Source organism: Corvus kubaryi, unplaced genomic scaffold (assembly GCF_017639235.1).
Source record: "Corvus kubaryi isolate FWS band 111438036 unplaced genomic scaffold, C.kubaryi_AGA036_p1.0 132, whole genome shotgun sequence".
Lineage (NCBI taxonomy): Eukaryota > Metazoa > Chordata > Aves > Passeriformes > Corvidae > Corvus > Corvus kubaryi.
In genome coordinates, this window is record NW_024580666.1 from 3053763 (window position 1) to 3067685 (window position 13923).

Here is a 13923-nt window from a genome sequence, read left to right on the forward strand (position 1 = left end):
TTAAGAGTAAACTAACATATTTTGATATAATCCTAGAAAGGGGACTGTAATTTTTCTACAAAAGGTCTCATAAAATTGTCTCATAAATGCTGAAAGGTTACTGTGAATCATGAGAGTGGGTCCTATAAAATACACAAAATTGAAGACTCTCTCTCATCCTGCTTGAACAAGATGTCCAGAAAAAAATCTGGAAAGGAATCATCTACAACTGTTAAACCTTTTGCTGTCCTTGTTACAGCTTAGACTTGGTAATGTATATTGCACTGCTGAAATCCTTCACTACAGTAATCAATCTTTTTGTTGTCTTCTTTCCTGGGAAATGATTCAAAAAAACTTCTCTCATCATCTTTCAACTGCAGACAGTGAAAGAGGCCAGATCAGGATAACTATAGTCAGTGATTTGATGTCAGCTGCCTCAGCCAGAACAGAGGAAGAAACCAGACTTCTTCAGCAAGTAAGCAGTTACTCATGGGAATGATTACCTTCCCTCTGATGTAGATTCTCACCAATAAGGACTGCTCTTCTCTAGGAAAATGACCCTTCAACAAAGCCCTGAAATGTCTGGAGACAAGGTCATAGCTGCATTCTCATCCACATATACTCAAAACCAAAAAATTTCTGGAAATCTTCTATGTATTTTTTCACTACACAGGATAAACCAAAGTGAAACATAACTAGTGCTCTTTGCAAAGATATATGATGCGACTTTTGGGGCAAAGTACAACCCTTGAGCAAATCTGTAGATTAGTAATGAAGCATACCAAGTATTTATTTACAGTATTTTTTTAAAACACTATTTGCATATCTGAATGCCCTCAAAAAGCTGCAACAAAACAACAAAATTGATTCTAATTACTTCCGAAGTGTGAATGATATACAGTAGGCTTCTATAATGTGAGCAAGCCTACTCACAGTTAAATAATTGAGATGAAAGAGCACATGCTTTCTGAATTTTTGAAAATCTCCACTTTGTCCTCCAATTATTACCAGCATGACAAATAATACCAAAATTCTGATGATCACACCAGACTACCAAGTAAATAGAACCTGAAATCAGATTACTCATGACCTTTTAGCAATCAGATTAAAAATGTTCTGTTTCACGATTACTTCAAAAACAGGTTTTGTCACGTTACTTACTCTCACAGGCACACATATGACCACAAGGCTGGAAGAGCACTGCTGCCTTTTTGTCTGAACACACTACGCATTCTTCAATCTGTCAATAACAACACACACACGTGAGTAAAATTTATCTCCTGCTCTCTACATTAATTCCCAAGGTATGTGGACTTCAAGAATCTCTATCTAGTGGGGTTTTTTAACTAATTCAGCACCTCAAAACGCAACTTAAGTGAGTTATAACACTAACTTTTAAGAACACATATTTGTTGGCAATTTTTACACATTCAGTACAAGGACAGGCACAGAGAAGCAGTTAGGACCGCATACATTTCTTTCTCTTTATTCTTTTCTCCTTCTTTATTCCACCACACATACCTAAATCAGGGTTGTTCAGCCTGGAGAAGAGAAGTCTATGGGGTGATGTTATTACAGCCTTTCTGTATCTAAAGGGGGCTTATAAGGAAGATGGGAACAAACTTTTTTGCTGGGCCGTTGCAGTAGCACACGGGGTAATAGTTTTAGACTAAAGGAAGGCCAATTTGGACTAGATATAAGAAAGAAATTTTTTATGATGAGGGTAGTGAAACACTGGAACAGGTTACCCAGAGCGGTGCTAGATGACCCATCCCTGGAAACATTCAAGGTCAGGCTGGACAGGGCTCTGAGCAACTTGATCTCGGTGAAGATGTCCCTGCTCATTGCAGGGTATTAGATGTCGGTTACATATCTGATTTTAAAGGCCCCTTCCAACATTCTATAATCCTATGAAATTCACTTAAAAGAACTTCTACAGAAATGTTTTAATATTCTGGGTTAGGGTTTCTCAAGTCCTTTAATGTGAGGGCTGTATATATCACGGAACCATCAAATGGTTTGGGTTGGAAAGGGCCTTAAAGATCCCTCCAGTTCCAACCCTTGCCATGGGCAGGGACACCTTCCACTAGACCATGTTACTCAGGACCCCATCCAGCCTGGCCTTGAACACTGCCAGGGTTGGGGTATGTATAGTATGATCATAGACATCACATATAATTCCACTTATACTGGCCTGGACCACCTATTCCAGTTCATAGAACCATTGTCCTGATTCATTCATTCCTTAGCCTTGCAGATATTACTGTAAGTTTTTATACAGAAAAGTACAACAGAAGTATTGACCAGACATTCCAATCTTTCAAACCAATTCAGCAAAGAAATCAAAGGAAGGTTATCCACAAAGCTTAGCTTTCACCTGGGAAAGCTGATTTCCATAGATTAACTTCTTTAAATGGAGAGTAGGGGCAGAAGCCTCACTTTACTGCTCCAAATCACCTGGTGGCAGAACCCTTTCACTGATTATAAAGTCTAGAGAAAAGGAGCTCCCACTATGTTAACATTTGGCTTTTGAACATACACAGTGCAGAGCAGTGAATGGTGTAAGAAGAATAAGAGAGTCAGTAGTAAAAAAAGTACAATATTATATTTACAATTCTTATATTTGCTCTGAGATGGAGGAAAAAAACAACATGCCACAGAAGCAGACTAATCAAATATGTTTGGAAAAAGTAAAAAAAAAAAAAAAATTTCCTAAAAAACCAACCAACCAAAAAAAAAAAAAAAAAAACACCAACCAAAAACCCAAAAAACAAAAGCAACAACCAGAAAAAAACCCAAAAAGCTAAAAAAAACCCCAAAGCAAATCCAAAACCAAACATAAACCGAAGTGCAGAACGCAATTTTTTTTTTTCAGCAGCTACAAAAACCAGGACAAGACTTGGTTATTACAAAGAATAAAATAGTACTCAAACAGAAAAGCAAAGGGGATGTACCCATATGGTCAAAACTACTTGGGAGTAACCATTTGAGAAACCTTGGTCTCCAAAATAGGGCTCAGTATCAGGGTTGATACTCTGAAGAAAAAAGACAGCATAATGCAACTCATGTTTCCAAACAAAGAAAAGGTGAAAGCTGAAAGTAATTATTAACTACAAAAACAAGCACATATTAACTCAGTTTACAGCCAAATCATCTTTCAAGCAGCCCCAAGGAATAAAAGAACTCAGAAGAACTAAATATTACTGAGGGAAATCATATTTCAGAAAACAGCAATTTAGCTTAACATGAAAAAAAGAATACCAATGGCAGGGGGGAAATAGTCTATTTCAATAAAGCATCCTCAGGTGACTGTATTAGGGAACTCTGAGGACCTGAACAATGAAGATATTGCAAGGCAGGGAAAGGTAGGTATGACAGGCAAACAGAAAAGAGCAAGATATCATTATGATGCAAAATTAATTCCATCCAGTGAGACATGTGTAAGGCATAATACCACATAAAATAAGCTGTATATTTCCTCAACCTCTTTTTTCTTTTTTTTTTTTTTTACTTTTCCATTAAAAAAAATAAAGAGATTTTTTTACCTTTGTCCTAGACTGAACTTGTTCTTTACAGATGAGGCATTTTTTCACCCGGGGTGAGCACAAAGAACACGTGGCAATGTGGCCACAAGGGCCAAACAGAGTATCTCTCTTCATGTCTGAGCACACCATACACTCTTCTAAGGTTTCAGAATCATTGTTGATCATAGACGGACTTCGGGAACCAACCTGGCCACTACAAAGAAACATTGCAGTCAAACTTTTAAGAACTAAAAAAACCCACTTAGCTTAGAATGCATATCAGCTGGCTGCTCATATACTCCTATGCACTTGGGCATCAATGTATGATGATAAAGCAATCTCAACTACCTTTTCCAAGAAGCACAGTTGACAATGGAACGCAAGGTCACAAACTCGGCTAAAACATTGTACAGAAATAGGACACGCAAGTCAGGATAGCGTGTCGTGAACGTAAAAAGCTGCTCCCTTTCACCCTAAAAGCTCGCTTTACTAACAGAGACATGCCCCGTGGTTCCGATCCGCAGAAGCAGCGCTCGGGCCCCGCCCGTCCCCACGCCCGGCCGTGCCCGACCCCGGGCCGGGGCTCCGCGCTGCGCTCGCCCGCAGAGGGCGCGCGTGCCCCACCTCCCGCCGCTCCCGCCCGCCACGGGCGGCGAGAACAGCCGAGGGATGAGACCGGGACACATGGACACACACACACAGACTCCGAAAGGAAATAAGCACCTTGCTCTTTACCAGGGCAACGTCAATAAAAACAGCCGCTCTCTGGCACATTTTAAAAGTACAGTTTTGGTTTCCATACAGGAATTAAGGATGAGAATCATTTAGGGCAAAGTGGTGGAACACAGCCTAGGACAAGGTGAACCATCTGATACTGCATGGACCCGATAACATGGTATTTCACTGAAATCCTAATTCCTAAAGATATCAGAGCCACCCCCTGGTTCTCTTTTTACAGAATCATACAGTTGTTCAGATTAACAGGTACTAAATAGGTCACCTTCTCAAAGCAGCATCAACTCTGAATTCATACCAGGTTATATCGGGCTTTGCCCATTTCAGTCATCAAAACTTGTACAGACAGAGATTTCACAACTTCCTAGGCCAACCTATTTGCAACGCTTAGTTACTCTTCCAGTGATTTCCCCCAACCCTCTTGTGAAGTTCTACCTCCCGTCACCCTCCCGTTCTCCCCCTTCCCAAATTAATATGCATGAAAATCCTCTAAGACTTGGGTACGTTTCAATTAATGTATTTGTCAATAGCATTCAATGTACCATAAAAACAAAGAAGCACACACACACAAAAAAAAAAAAAAGCCAATAAAAAAACCCACACAGAACCCCCCACCAAACCCCCAAACTTGTGTGTTTTAATTAGCTATTGGTAATTACAGGCAAAACATTTTAAATAAATCAGTTAATCTGTGGAAAGCAGGGGTTTGGAAACTGTGTGTTTTATGAATATACAAACCTGACTTTTTCTTTGTGACATTTAGCCAAGGCTTTGCAGAGACTCGGATCAGGGCAGAGGTCGAGAGGGGACTGACCCTTCTTGTTACGAATGCCAAGGTCAGCCCCGTTGGCTGCCAGGAAGCAGGCAATAGATGCAGCACTCTTCTTCTCTGCTCCTTGAGTGCCAAGTCCCATTATTAACTGAAAGAAAACAAATACATAAGCAAGAAAGACTCTCCAAACAGTTAAGAATCGTCTGGCTAAAGGAAAGCTATTTGACACACACACATGCACATATATGCATAAATCTGTAAGCCCAAGGAAGTGTCTCTAGAAATAAAATCAAAAACAATTGCTTTATTCCGAGTCAGCTATATTCAGCTTTCCTTTAAGGAACTAAAATTCAGCAAGGAATAGTTCAACTACTGAAGCACTCAATCTCCTGCACACCTATACTCACATGTGAAGTGGCTGTCCTTCTATGCAAGCACTGTAAAGGGCAAAGTTCCAGTGGGTATATTCAGAACACACTTCCGTATACTCAAATTGCTGAGTTCAGACAAAATGCTACCACTGCACTTGGACTGAAAACACAGTTGAGCAGAGAAAGGAACGCACACCTGCCCAAGAAAGTAACTGAATTTCAGTCTTTCTCAGCCTGGATGGATGAACACTCATACACTGTCCCTCCTGTCTAATCACATAATGCTACTTTGCCCTTTTACAGCTGTCGCTGTATCCTTGGGTTACTGCTTCACAGGGTCAGCTAGAAACTCTAAAAAGGCTAAAAAGATTCCCCTACTCCAGAGCATTCTGGGCCTGCTCCCAACATCTTTTTGTATTAAAGCTTGATCAGATAAAATGCATTAAGTGTAACACAGACTACACAGAACACAGAACTGTTGGCATCACTAAGAATCCCTCAGCAAACTACACTACACTGTATTCAAAGGAAGAGCTCTGGCAAAGCTAGGGCAGCTCCAACTCAAGGAAACCCAGTTGTCTAGGAAAGCATTTTTTTAAACCTCGGTCTATACATTTGGGTTTTTTAATTAGGAGTTCTTATATCAATATGTATCGCTGAGGCTACAAGACTCTTAGACTCTTGAAGCTTACTTTATGAATTCAGATACTGATCCTGTATTCTTCCTTATGATTAGGTAAGAACAGTACAGCTCCAAAGGCCACACACCAGGAAAAGCAGTAAGTTATGGAAACAAATTGTTTTGTGGCGTTCAGATAACAGAAAATTTTCATTTATCAATTGAGACCATTTTTCTGCACTTCAATTAGAGTATTGGCTGAAGTGAAGCAGAGATTTTTATCCAGCTTCAGTCCTGGTACTTTGGACCATGTTATTAATCCAGCCAAGGCAGCACAGTGCCCAGTGAAACTGACTTGCTCCAAGGTTGGCAGAGTCACCATGGAACAGACATCTACATTGGTCACAAAAACCTTGGGTCCTAAAATGCCTCTGCATGCTGTACAATTTGAAAACACCAGGACAACAGTGCATCATCCTGTGACATTTCTCAGGAAGCCTGCAACTTTTCAGGCACAAAGAATGAGAATACCACAAAACCAAGCCATTTTGTCTTAGTGCCCAGTATGGCTGCAGCAAGCTACCTCTGGAGGGGGCTAGCCCTGAAATGCATCAACACAGGCCAGTCCCAGGCAATTCACCAGTGAGGGAGAAGCCTGAGTGTAACCCACAAGAGCCATATAAATATCATCTAAGTAATTGTAACTAGTGAGCTACCTTTGAAGCAGTAAACACTTTACATTAGTTTCTTGCTTTTAAGTTAGGATTTAGGCAGTGGCATCACTTAAAAGCATTTTAAGGGTCAGAAAGACACCCATATTAAAATAAATTGCACAAAATGACCCTGGGAATAATACATTTACTTGGGATAAAAAGTACTCTAGGCCAGAACAGTGCATCTGTAATAAAGCAATTCAAATTACTTTTTTGTGGTGGTGGTAACTATACTTCAGAAAATTTCTCCTCCTCCCAGCTGTACAGTCACCACAATATGCTGGATGGAAAACTAAAAAATTATTTAAAGAAATGGGGTTCACTGCTCATAGCGTTTGAGGACAGAAGTGTTTTTCAGAATGGTACCTAAATGAGTAGGGCTTTGTGTACTATCAAGATTGTTCACTACATGCATTGTAAATAGTCTATCAAAAAATCAACTGAAGAAACCTGACAAAAATTGTTTTAGATATAACATATCCTGAGTTGGAAGGAATTCACAAGCATCATCAAGTTCAACTCCTGCCCCTGCACAGGACAGCCTCAAGATTTGCACCAGGTGCCTGAGATCATTGTCCAAAAGCTTCTTGAACTCTGGCAGGCTTGGTGCTTGTTCCTGGGGAGCTTGTTCCAACAGGCCTAATGTTGGCATTCAGAAGGAACTACTAAAAAAAAAAAATCAGTGTTAAAGAATTCATTCCATATAGTTCCATTTATGAAGTAACTTCATGATTATCAGTAAAATGTTTTGTTTCGTATTTTAAACAGTGGTCAAAGTAAAAAGTAATAAATGGTACAATTCCAATGAGTTGCTGTCCAACCAACTTGATCAAATACAAAAAAGCCCTAAAATCTGTTTATTCAACTGAAACAAAAATAGAAATAATTATTTGTTGAAGTACTATGTACTACAAAGAGGCACCCTACAGGTCTCAGTGGGTTGGAATCTCCAAGACAGCAGTCCAAAGTTAATTAAAATTTAGCCATGCAAAAATGAGCTCTAAAATATTAAATATTTATAGAGGTGCATTGCTATCACATAGCCTAATGAAATCCAACATACTTCCCAATCTTTAAAGGAATTAATGAAGAATAATAAAACACCTCCCAAAACAAACCCTCAATATAAGTCATCGCATTTATGAAAAGAAAGCCTTACTGATTCCCAGGCTAAATTATTAATCCTATTTATCTTCTATTATCCATCACCTGTATTTGCAATTCCACACAAGACAAATTACCAATGTGTCCTTGGATAGCTTTAAAGGTCCAGATGCCTGCACATATTTTCACAGCTTTGATTCTGTCTTTGTTGATATTCAATTCTGGGCCAAAGACGGCTTAATATTTAAAATCGTTTAATGGAAAAATCCATAGAATTGTAGAATTTTATACAGAATTTTTTAATAGAAAATTATAGAATTTTTATCTTACTTTCATTTAAATAAAGGTAGACAGGTACAGGTATTGTTCTCATTTACTGTTTTTCACAAAACATTTTCAGGATAGTTTGATTTGCTGATCATCTTAAAGTGTTTTCAGGTATATTTACTCCATCTTTTACACATCACATAAAATAAAAAAAAGCAGGTTTTCATCTCTCTGATGGAACTTATCTTCTCCACACCACTTAAACCTCCCAAATTTGTTAGTTAGGCAAAAATTTTCTCTGCAGCTAAACAAAGTGCAAAGAAATGACCAGTAGTTTGATCATGCTAAAAAAGGAGAGAAGGTACTGGTTGATCATGATTTTTTAAAACTTTAACACATTTTTAGGTGATCAGAGATACAATGATGAGGGAGCTTTTTCCTTGTTTCCCTTTGTCTTATTACTTCAATAGAAATTAAAAAATAAATTACACTTTTGGTTCCAACTAAGGATACTTGTCAAACAAAACTAGAAATAAAACTTAATTCTCTAAAACCTGAAATCCCCCCCACAGAGAAGTTTAAAAGGTGATGGAAAGAAACCCCACTTCCTGTGTTCAAACCCTCAAAACTCAACACACAACTCTAGTTTCATTGTGGATGCCATTGGGGGCAGAGAAACCAATTCATAAAATGCTGAATCTGGGAAAAAAAAATTCATCTCCCTTTCATTCATTCTACAGTTAAAATACATGAACACAAAGTATTCTGGCCACCTCTCATAGAGTCCATTTCAGATCATGGAAAAAACTGAGCTGTAACTGCTCTTCTTGTCTCATTTAAAAGGACACAAGCATTTTCTTACACATGCTAGTCATATTTTAAATCTCCTTCAAAGCTTATGCCAGTGTATTTCAGTAAGAAAAAGTAACCAATTTGAAAAAAAAAATTTGTACAGTGGAACTATTGTTTTGAACAAAGTTTTTTAATAACATCGGTATGTTTGTGAAATGCAAAAACATCACCCTCAGCTGAAATTAGAAAAAACACTGTACTAGTGGTTCAGCAGATCTGATCCACCATTATGTGGTGCATCTTTAGTATCTAAAGAAAAAATTGTTTGTTTTTCTCAATCCAAATTGCTTCAGAATTTTACTTCTCCTTTGTCTCTCAGGTAAACTATAAACTTCACCTTTGCATACGGGGTTCACACAGCTTTTTGGGTGTGAGAGTTTCTTTTTCTCAGTAAAACATTCTGCTTTTTATTACCTGGAGGCTTTTTGACTATTTCCTTACTGCAGCACAATTTCTGAAATGAACTCTGTCAAAAATATACATATCAATAAACATACAAAATTAAGAATGCCTTGTTCTAACAGAACATACTCTTAGAAAGTTATAAAAGCAACGGAACAATTAAAGCTATAAAGACATGCAAGATGCTGGATCACAGAAAACTATTTCAGTCTTATTCTGTACTGTAATACTGTTTAATTCTTTTTCCAAAAAAAGCTACTTTGATTTTTTTGGCAGCCATACATGTTCACTATAGAAGAGAGATTTCCAGAAATATTTTGGAACTACATATCCCTCTTTTTTTTTTAACAAAGGTAATGACTTCATGTGAAAAGCCACATATAACAACATGATTTCTGCCTACACTGCAGTTTAATGCAGAATGTCTACATAAACTTATGTTGCCAAAAACCAGTCCAACAGTACAGAACTAGACAAACTAGACAAAGACAAATATACAGGGGGAAAAAAAAAGGAATAAATAAATGTGGTTTATTTACTGTGTTCTTTGATGGCTCCCAAGCAGTATCTACCTTGCCCACATCTTGCATGTCTTGGAGCTGGCGGAGCTGTGACAGGGTGTGGTGTCTCAGGGCTTCATGCAAGGGAGTATCCCCATCTTTATCTTGAATATCCAATTTAGCACCTGCACGGACTAGGAGCTGAAAAGAGAGAGAATCGAAATTTTAAAAAAAAAACAAAAAAACCTCCCATTTAGAATTAACTTCAGAAAACTATGGTTTAGGGTTTTCTAGGAGGTTCAAAAGGGCCACTCTTATCTTGCTACAATTCACAGTTGCATTTATTTAAATTTCTTTTCCATACCTGGAGCTCAGCCCTCAACCAAAACATTTATCTGTCTCAAATATCAAGCTTATTTCAGCGGAAGCCTAATGCTTGCCTGTCCTCTGAGCGCTACAAAAGACACAATTTTAGAGGATTCTTTCTACTTTCTTAGACTTTAATTCCTGTAAGGCAGCCTACAAACAATGTAATGTATTACAGCAATATGTGCAATACTTTAGACAGGTACATATTCCTTACTGTTAGGTTTCAATGACCTCAAAAATCCCTACTTTCACACCATGCTAAGCTTTACAACTTAATTTACAGTGTCTTCACATTAGTGAAGCAGTTAAGCACGTACTACAGTGTACCCTAATTCAGCAGAAGACATAAAAACCAATGACACTATTAAAAACTCTCTCAGAACACTTTGGAAAGCAATGAACTGTGAGACTCGTCTCTAAGGCTAATCTTAGACACCCATTCCTGGTCACATGACACAAAACAAGCACAAGGCTGCACAGGTCCTCCTATTCCTATGGCCTTTACATACAGCCTTTCCATAATTCAATCCACCAGAACTTTCTTAAATACGCTGTTAGACAAAAATCAACACATGCTGACAAAGAAATACCAACTGCCCCTAAAAATTAAACCTTGTCACTGTCACCATTCAGAAACCTGTAAGCAGCAGCTGAGGTTTTAACTTTAGTTTTTGAGATTTTGCTACTCTGCAAAATTGGGATTAACAGTAGAGACAAAAGGCATAATCTAAAAACAAGAATACATTAAGAGGGATCTCCGTCTTTGGAACCCACATGCTGGCAAGGAGATCAGCTTCTCAGAACCAAAGCATCTCAGACTTTAGAACAGGCTAAAAGGAAAATAGCTTAAAAGGAATTTTCAAAGCCTAATTTTCAAGAAGTATGTGCCTCCAATCATTTGCAGCTTATCATTTTCCCCAACCTTTTCTTCCACAACTGAAACCAAGAAAACAAGCTAATAGTTGAGACAGTCTAGTCTCAACTTCTTACACTCTCTAAATGGATTTACTCTGGTCCAGTTTCTTTTCTCATATTCGTATCTTGTGTCTGCCACTAGCTATTTACTGCTTAGAGTTTCTCCTGGAATCCCTGACTGCCATAGAACTTGAGAGTCTTTGCAGAAGTTTAAAAAGAAGTAATTTTTTAAAAGGCAACCTTTGTCATCACCACCCTTTGTCATGGCAGCAGGGCTTTTAAAAGAACCCTGCTACCTTTGACCACTATTCCACAAATGCCTGAGGGTACAAACCCAGCCCTGGAAGGTATCCAGTAGGAATTAATTTTGAAATACGGAGCCAACATGTTCTTTGCATGGCTGCATGAGCTATTTTAGGACTCCTTAAAGTTAATCCAGCTCTGAAAAACGGATACGGGGTCATTCACTTAAACATTCTCAGATATAAGCATGTCAGTCCAATGCACATGCTAGTTCTACATGCCTACCTTCCTGCTCATCTGCTACATTAATGTTGTACTCCCAGGTACTCTGTCTGTTCCAGAAGGGCACAAGAGTTCACCAAATAGCTGCCAAATACCTTGCAGGATGCAAGTGGCACTGACTCTAGGAAACCATTCTTCTGGTAGCAAGCAGTTCCAGATATAGGGCCATATCACATGTTTCACTGTAATGGGATCACACCCATCAGCCCTCGGAGAGGGGGAAACCTTTATGGTAAAATAACGCTTAACAGAATACAGGTCTGCCTAGGGGGGACAATTCTCTGTAGGCCTGAATAAGAGACAGTTTTTCATACTAGATGACTCTACAAAGACAAAAAAATTACGCCGAAGGCCAAGGCAAGGTTGATGTACCCACTCTGAGAGCAGTGAGTGCTCTCTCTGAGCCTCAAAAGCCCACAGCAGCAAGGCAAGCACTCAGTCACATAGGTCCTGTATGACAGTGCACACAGGCCAGAAACGACAAGCTATGCCAGACTCCCATTTCCTGTGCTAGTAACAAAGCTTTGTTAAGTTGAAGTATTAACTTTTGCAAAGATGGAAGCAAAAAAACCAGGATAGCAGCCCTTTCACCAATAAGGTACTACTGTTACCACTTATAGCTCTCCCAAGCTAAGAGCAGGGAATGTTTAACACTCAGAGACTGAAAACTAGTTAAGGTCATAAAAAAGATGTTTTGTGTTACAATCTGCAAAAGTTATGAGCAAGAATAATTACTCATACAGCAAGAGGCACCAGAAATGCTATTTGAAGGTCCCTTTACAGCACCACAAGATTCAGACAAGTAACAGCAGAACACATTCTTCCTTATTCAACAAGAAGGGATGCTGGAATTGGCAACCACGTAGAGGAAACCATAATGTACATGTACAAAAATTCAGCACTCCTGAAGTGTCATTCATATTGCTGACTGACCTTCTGTGCAAGTTGGCAGGCGTCTGAACTAAACAAAATACATCAAACAAACATGCAGTGACTACATGTTGTCAAATAATTTTTAAATGTTCATGAAGTATCCATATTTTAACAGCTGCCATCAGCTTTAGTCAAATGCCATTAACCATATGGCTTACTGCAAATAAGATACTTACCCTAACAATTTGTGTATGCTGTCGTTCAACAGCAAGATGCAGAGCAGTTTGCTGGTTAACATTCTGGATATCCAGGTTAGCATTGCCCTGCAAGATATTCAAAGCATTAGAGCATTACCATCCCAGCAATTCATCTACAGGCAAGGCAGTCCATTAGGACACTGACTATGACCCTGAATATGATTTCTGGTTAGGGGAGTTGAGAACAGAAGTGATTAAATACTTTAATTATTCACTGTACAGATGTTAATCTGTTGAATGAAACTAGGTATCAAATTTTTCAGTCCCTCTGCACCACTAGGCCGTTGTAACAATCTCAAAGGCAAGCTTGACCTTTGGAGCTCAACACATCCTTCCCTGCTCCACTGCTTCTGCATTGCAACTGCAGGCATAAAGCAGCCAACTATATTCATATCAGATGGTTAACCAAAGCATGACATTTAAATCCCCCTGAGAAAAGAGTCCTACCTGATGCACCAAAAGTTCAGCCACTTCCACATGATTATTGAGAGCTGCCAGATGTAAGGCAGTGTAACCATCATCCTTTTTCTCGTCAACAATCCACGGTCGTGGTAACTTGGACAACAACACACGCATTGCACTGAAAAAAACACGCAGAGATGGCACAAACACTCCTACAATGTATGTTGAATGACAACAGCAGAACAATATTAATTCTCAGAACTATGTAGCAGTAGCTAAAATAACCCTAATATTTTTTCAAACAGAGAAAGTGGGTGAAAAGCTATACCAACAGTTTCAAAGCACAGTAATTTCATGTTCACTTCCTTCTAGTTAAAGAGTACAAACAAACCACACAATGCCTTGAACAGTGTGAGGATCAGGTTTGTTTTATAAAAGAGTGCTATCTAGCAGTAAAAATTACCTTGTGAAAGTATTCGAACAAATTCTGAAACACAGACAAAAGGATTTTCTTCCTCAAAATCTTTATAGTGTCCTTTACTTAAGTATTTAATGACCAAGTTCCACTACATTAGATTTCTTTAAAATCATCAGTTTATAAACTGATGCCATGGGCTGTAACAGTTAAAACTCGGTTTCTGAGAAAAAAAAAAAATGGAGTGAGATCTCTTAAGCACAGACAAAATAAATGCTGAAACTGTGAAGTGAGTACTAGTGGGATATTTTCTTAACATATAATGGTTG

The 13923-nt window shown here is 38.6% G+C and overlaps 1 protein-coding gene across 3 annotated transcripts in view; it reads right to left on the minus strand.

The window, feature by feature from the left end:
• MIB1 (MIB E3 ubiquitin protein ligase 1) overlaps positions 1 to 13923 on the minus strand; it is a 78406-nt gene that overhangs the window by 12749 nt on the left and 51734 nt on the right. For 2 of the 3 annotated variants that reach the window (XM_042029974.1, XM_042029964.1), the window contains exons 13-18: positions 13225 to 13357; positions 12757 to 12843; positions 9878 to 10039; positions 4977 to 5158; positions 3525 to 3717; positions 1141 to 1219 (exon numbers count right to left, since the gene is read on the minus strand). In XM_042029974.1, the coding sequence (XP_041885908.1) occupies positions 1141 to 1219; positions 3525 to 3717; positions 4977 to 5158; positions 9878 to 10039; positions 12757 to 12843; positions 13225 to 13357 (836 nt within the window). The remainder of the gene's footprint in view (positions 1 to 1140; positions 1220 to 3524; positions 3718 to 4976; positions 5159 to 9877; positions 10040 to 12756; positions 12844 to 13224; positions 13358 to 13923) is intronic. The other variant, XM_042029984.1, reaches the window with a different exon arrangement.